At 42.0% G+C, this 7030-nt stretch overlaps 1 protein-coding gene across 1 annotated transcript in view; it reads right to left on the bottom strand.

Annotated features, from left to right (window-relative positions):
- Positions 1 to 7030, bottom strand: part of epha4b (eph receptor A4b) — a gene marked incomplete in the record, with an annotated part of 89963 nt that overhangs the window by 63857 nt on the left and 19076 nt on the right. Inside the window, 2 exon segments of the mRNA XM_035671125.1 lie at positions 28 to 135; positions 1708 to 1908. Of these exon segments, the coding sequence (XP_035527018.1) occupies positions 28 to 135; positions 1708 to 1908 (309 nt within the window).

Genomic DNA, 7030 nt, shown 5'->3' with positions numbered 1-7030 from the left:
TGTAGGTGTGTGTGTGTGTGTTCATACCTGTGTAAAACTCTCATCTGCTGCAATGGTATCGATCTTGACGTACTGGCTCTCCTTGATGAACCACAGGTTGGCATTGTTAGACTCATAGTAGTACATGTTGAATGTCTGCAAAACAAAACAAACCATCACCTTTCAGACTTTCGAAATGGTAGTTATCAGACACAAAAGAATAACACGCAGTAAAGCTAGATAGTTAAAAGAGAGAAAGTCCATCCAATGTGAAATTTTAACAAGGCCCCCATAGCTCTCAAGCTATTCTGCTGCTTCTCTTTAAATCTCAGTCCATCTGTCTCGATGGCCAGTCAGCAACACTGTCTGCAGTTTCATGAAAGCCCGGCTCTGTACTGTCTCATGCAGTATTATCTCCACTACTCATTCTGGAGATGTAATGAGAGTGAAAAGGGTGCAGAGGGCAGACAAAGTAGAGAGAAATGAATACAGAGGAGCAGCGATATCAGGCTGATATGAGAGAATAGGGGACAGTAAAAAAAATATATCAGAAGTTAAAATATACGAGGAGCCACAAAAGAAGCCTCTAGAGCATCGTCTGTTTCATTCTGCAGCTATTCTCTCATGTCATTCTTTTCCCGCCTCTTGTCTATTTATCTATTCATCAGCCATCAAAGTGAACTTCCATCTGTGTGTGTTAAATGGAAAAGACAAAAAAACTCTTTTCTGCTCTGCAGTGTAATGTGCAGAATAAGCATTGATTCCACACCATGCAATAATTATAATACGAACAAAAACCTTTTGACAGGCCTTACATTAATATATATGTTAATAATGGGCAGATTGCTGTCATATTCTGTGCTATCATCCAATATTCTGTACTTAAGTAAACTGGTTGCATGCCATAAACAATAAATTATTTTAAAAAAATCCATGTTCAACCTTGTCTAAGAACAAAAGATACCTTTCTAGTGGTCCTGCTTCACGTTACTCCTGATTGTTTCTCATACTTTAATGTTAACTATTGCTTGAGTGCCGCAAAAGCAAACAATACGGCATAATAGTATCAGATAAAATATAAAGATCAGGCAGGTTCAATAGAAGACGCAGAGAAGTTGAAGTTAAAGTTAATTTGCTGATTTATTTGATTAGCTAAGCACACTGTGTGTGCTTTAGGGTGTATTTGTTCCAATTTGTAAACTAATTAATGTTCTCAATTAATCTGCCATTTTTATGACAAATACAGTATGTATCTAATAAGTTAGTAATATATTTGAGAAGTGAAAGTAATACTGATTACATTATAAAAGGCTAAGAGCACTGCATAGCCAGAGGATATTTTGTAGCTTTGCAGAAGTGATTTTTCTGAGACAGACCCCTGACTCCAAAACATTTCTGCCTCAACAATGTTACAAATTAAACTTAGTCCTGTGCTATTGAAAAAAAGTGTTTTTGTTTTTACTAGCTTCCATCCAAAAGAAAGAGTCCACATAGCTGAACACCAACACCCATGGAGCAGGTCAAAACTCAAAGTCTTGCTCACCAAGAGCGAACAAAACAAGCAGCACAAACACACCAGGCAGGGGGGCTTAAACACACACACACAAGTTGCAAAAACATTTGTTATCTGCCACCATGCTGCGTGCGTGTTCAAAAGCTTGCTTGTGTATTATCCTGTGTGTGTGTGTGTGTGTGTGTGTGTGTGTGTGTGTGTGAGGTGATGCAGACCTCTTTGCAGGTACCAGGGACCCCGGGCAGGCTGTTACAGTCCCTCAGGGTGAACTTGATCTCAATGTAGACGCGCTGCGCTCCTTCTCGGCTGATGTGACGTGTCCTCAACCAGTTGTTCTGGTTGGCCTCCATGACGTTACACACCTGGTAGGTCCTCATTGGGGTGTTTCTCTCATCCATCACACTGATCTCCTCCCACTGAAGATGAGAAGGAGGATGTTTAGAGAGAAAGGACAGAGCAGAGTGGGTCTATTAGATGAAAGAGATAGTTGTTTATGTTAGTGCCTTAAACGTGAAATTTCCGATTTGGATTTGGGATCTTTGACATTTATCCGATGTAATTTTTTTTAGATGGAGAGCAAAATAAAGAAATGGGATAAGGGCAAGGGAAAAGGTAGAAATCAGCAAGAAAGGTGGAGAGGGTTAGTAAATACTAAGAAAATGTGGGAGAATAGGATAAAAAAAATGTCAAAATACTAAGAGGGGTTCTTTTTTAAAAAGCGATGAAAAGAGGAGAAAGAGGAAAGAGTGAAAGGGGAGAAATGAGTGAGCAAGACGACAGGAAAGGAGAGTGCAAAAGAGGAGGTGAGGGCTGCTGAGTAGTGCTTGCATTGACGGGGAAAATCCTTTTAACAGAAACATAAATTTCAAATCAAAGACAAAGTGGACGTGTAGCCAGGGCAAAGTGATGTTCAGCAGCACAGGGCCAGCTTGACAACATCAACACTCAGCTGTAAGATTGTCTTATTTCATCGCCAGTCAATGGACAAAGGAGATCTCAGTCCATAAGATTGCTTATGTGGAAACTGGGCCTAAGTTCAATGAACTGTGGTTTCATGCAAACCCAATGCTAAGCCTGCATGTTCTGTTTTCATGTCTGGGTGAATATGAGTGATGATCTGTGTCAAGATGACTGAAGGACAGTCTTTGTCTACACTGCACATGTGCACAGAGTGAGCATGTTTTTCTAACGGGAATGTGTGATTTAGCGCTTAAGATGTAGAAGTGTGTGCATGAGAGAGACACACAGAGGGAAGGATGGAGAGAGAGCGAGAAGGAGTAGGTAGGACAGAGCTACTTTGTCTCCCGTCATCTGCTACCATCTGTTTCCACTTCTGACTAAGGCAGTAATTGAGAACACTTCTCGCATGAGCAGGAAAACATTTCTATCTACCCACACACATATACCATTGCGTGTGCACACACACGCACACACACACACACACAGAGAAAGAGAAAGAACATTTCTATTCCTTTAAAGAAAAGGAAAATAAACTAATGTGGTTTCAGTGTCTCAAGACATCTGATTCATTCATTGGGAAGCTAACTGGATTTTCTTAGACACACACACACACACTTAGTCACAGACACACAAACTGGATGAGTGCTAGTTTGTGGTGAGGGATGAGAGGACCACCATCTTTGTTCTGAGCTCCTGTCATCATCTCAAGACTGAAGCTGTAAGCTCCACAGTGATGAGCACATATCACATTACAGTAGTCCAACCATGTGTTTACATGAACCCTGATACATAAGTACAGGCCTGAGCGCATACATATACACACACTCACATGTGCATAAGCACCTGACCCACAGGAGTAACTACCCATCATCTCTAATGTCCTGAATTTCAGATGAAAGTGGAATGGTAGATGAACTTGGGGGTGAACAGAAAGAAAAGAGAGAAGACAAGTCAACAAAAAGCAAAGAGAGCAAAGAAAAAAGGCAAAGAGAAAATTTCAGACAAGTCCGAGCTGAGGTTGGATTCTTGAGGTTAATCTGATGCGACAACCCAACAACCCGGCAAAAGCTTGACGCATTTCACCTCCAAGTCCTGAGCACTAAAACAGACCCACGTAAAAAAAACACACATTCTCACATAGACTTGCACACTCTCTCCAGCTCTCTCTCACTCTCAGATGCTTTTAATCCCCACAGAGAAGTGTCTGCTGTGTATGAACTGGAGCTCGAACAAAACCAGCTCTCTCTTGATCGTGACCCAACAGTCCTTCAACCACAGAAACAGAAAGAAGGAAGTAGAAGTAGAAGAGGGAAGAAAGACGGGGCAGGACATTGTTTAAGCTGTTGCAGGCAGCTGACACAAACCGTCAGAGTTTTACAGATAAAGGATGTATCGCTGGAATCGTGTTCGACATTGTGCGCACACGACGACTGAGAGTCATTATAATCAACGACTCTTGATTCAAATAAAAGAACAAAACACGAGATGGAGGGAGGAATGGAGAGACGAGAGGAGAGAGAGGAATGAATGTTAGTAAATTACAGGCGTGCCTGGCAGCTAAATAGACCCATCTGTGCAGAGCTGAGACCAGTCGGACATCACAGGACGGTCGCATACACCCACACACAAACACACAAAAGCTGAGTCCCCAGGGAGTGGTGATTAAAGCATTTATGGGAATAGTCATTGAGGGATAAAGAGGGCTTTATGATGTCTTTGTTTATTTCTTTGTAGGCAGAGTTTGGAGTGGCTGGATTACTGCCACTTCCTGTTGAGCGACTTATTTCCCCAGTTGGCGAGTCTGTTCATTGTCACTTTTGCCTGCCGTAAAGCACAGGTGTGCTTATGAACATGAACACAACCTGCTCGCCTGCATATTTGCTAATGATACACCAGCCACTTGAGGGAGAAAATCCACCAAAAAACACAACTGGGAAAATGTTTGGATAGGAGTTTAGGGGAGTTTAAGCTCCCTTTCTTTCTTATTCTCTGCACACACACACACATAAAATGAAAACTGTTGCCTGTGTTGGTTCAGTCTGAACACTAATTAACATTCAGAATGAGACCCTCCTCCCTGAACCCTCAATCACCTCAGCCAATCAGCAAGGAACCCACTTGATTGCTTTGAAGTGAAGCAGAGATGTCGGATCAGGGTTTAAGTTCAACCATTCACAAGCTTAACATAATATCCCTCCTTCTGCAATCATCTGATGGGTACACCTACGAGCACATAATTGGCCTCCAAACTCTGGAACAAGCTCTGGCTTAGTGACTGGGATAGAGAACGGAGAGGGGGAGGGAAGAGCAGAGATGGAAGATGAAAAAAGAGGAGGAGAAGCAATGAAGGCCGAGGAGCCTCTGGGGGAGTAGAGACGCTGTGGGGCCTCCCATTTTCAAACATCATTAAGACGTATCTGTTTTGTTTCAGTCACAAGGAACACCCCCGCCCGGTGACAGAAGTGGGTCGCTCCACGGAGTCTCAGTCACATCCGGCCCCGTACGGCTTGGATTAAGCGTGACCTGCGGGGGTCAAGTGTGGTTTTGGACTAATTCAGGTAGACAGTGGTCTCAGATTGGTGGGAATTGCCTCTTGCTGAAACCAATCATCAGGTTTGAAGTTCAAAGGTCAACTAGATAATCCCCCTGATATAAAACATAAGACCTTCTCACAGCCCTGCCACCTTTATCCTCTCAGTCTATCACTCTCCTTTCCCCTTTCTCCTCCTATAGATTGGATCCTTGTAGCATTTCTGTAATAAATCAGCACCACATTAATTCTGAGACATATGTATAACTACGTTAAACAAACGCCAACTGGATTGGCTGCCTCTGCGAGTCTCTATAGTGCTTTTATGATGTATGCCACCAGAATGAATAGATGATATATTTACAAGAGTTTTAAAACAAGATGTGCTCCACAAACCACAGTAAGAGCTTGTCATCCTCAGCTCTTCATCTAAAAGCTCCCTGTTTTTGCTTACATCTCCCTGCAATATTTAAAACTGATCTGCTAACCATATCTTGTTGCACAAACCTGTTTTTGGTCCACTGACTCAGTGACAAATACATTTGCTATAGGCGCTTCACAATGTCACAATGTTCTCGACTCGGCTCTTTGTTATTAAAGTGGACTAAATAATTCCAGTGTGAACGTGGAATAAAAATCTATTTAGCCAAGCAGGTACAGTATGTACAGACCAATCAGCAGGCAAGAATGGGAGCAGATGATGACATAACTTGCTTTACAAACAGCACATATAAATGAAGCATTAATATGACACTGCACAGCCTATTTTTCTCCTACAACTTATTCTGAAACTTGTTTGAAATGAAGACAATAGAAGTGGAACTCAAGGAACCTTTCATGGAGCCTGTCATTCCTCTCAGTTCACCTTTTCTTGTTTGTTTATGCTACTTCAGCTGCACTTGCTTTGTTTCGCTTGATGCCTGTTTGCCCTCTAGTTGTTTAAGAGAAACAAGATTTTTTGTTTTCTGCCAAAGTCATAACTAACTGAAGGAAAATGTGTGCCTATTTTGAGGAGCAGAAGCAGCTATATGTATTTTGTTCCGTTCACTTTCTAACTGACAATGACAAGACTGAAAAAGAGTGAGGAGGCTCATGTTTATCTAGGAGGAAGATAACATCGTCTTTGTGTACCACAAGACAAAATAAGAACCAGCTTTGACCAATTTAATAATTTCCTTGGAGATAAAGCAGCTGATAAAGCTTGTGCCTGACCCCGGAGTAAAGAAACTCAAAGCACACTCTTTTGTTTTAATAGTGTCTCCGTAGATACTGTGTCATCAAACATTTGTTCTCTTTGTAGTTATTTGACAGAGTAGTTGTGTGGATGTTCACAGAGCCAGCGTCCCCTCAGTTTCTGTACACATTCAGGGAGGACATGCCAGATCCCCACTATGTTGACAACTCATGAAAAAAGATATACAGGATGGAGTTTATTATATATATTTTACTTTCCAGCCAACTCATTTCATTGAGAGTAAACCAACAACACATGTGCTTTTGCGGGCCATGATTAAGCCACCCCAAACTGAACCATATTTTCAATAAAAGTAACTTGTGTACTCTTTGGTTTTCAAAATAAGACTGAACTTTTTGGCTTAGTAACAGATGGGACCTGAGGACTTCAGTAAAAAAAAAAGTATCCACAATATGGCCGCACAATCAGAGCATTTCAATAAAGTGAACTTGATACCCTTGCTTGCTTGAGAAAACAACCTTGCTTAGCTCTGCTCACTTGAGCAGCCTCTCTGCTGCACACAACCATGAAACCGCGTGTGGCATCCTGCAATTTAACACACTGATGCTGAATAGTGGAGAGGAAGTGTGACTCAAGGGGAAATAGAATTAATTCAGTGCCATTCAGCAGCTCTTGCGCTAGAGTGACATACAGAACCCACTCTTATTTCTTCATTGAATGCGCTTCGTCGTTCTTGCTCTCTACGCTCTTCCTCTCCTCTCACTTCTCTGTTGAAATTTTCTGATGCATGGTGGCTGCACTCCAGACTCCCTTAGTCCCTATACCTGCAAACGGCTAGTTATGCAACCCCCCC

The sequence above is a fragment of the Morone saxatilis genome, unplaced genomic scaffold (assembly GCF_004916995.1).
Source record: "Morone saxatilis isolate NCDOM2014 unplaced genomic scaffold, NCSU_SB_2.0 Contig23, whole genome shotgun sequence".
NCBI lineage: Eukaryota > Metazoa > Chordata > Actinopteri > Moronidae > Morone > Morone saxatilis.
Note: the sequence above shows the minus strand (reverse complement) of the source record. Positions and strands in the feature narration are given on the sequence as shown.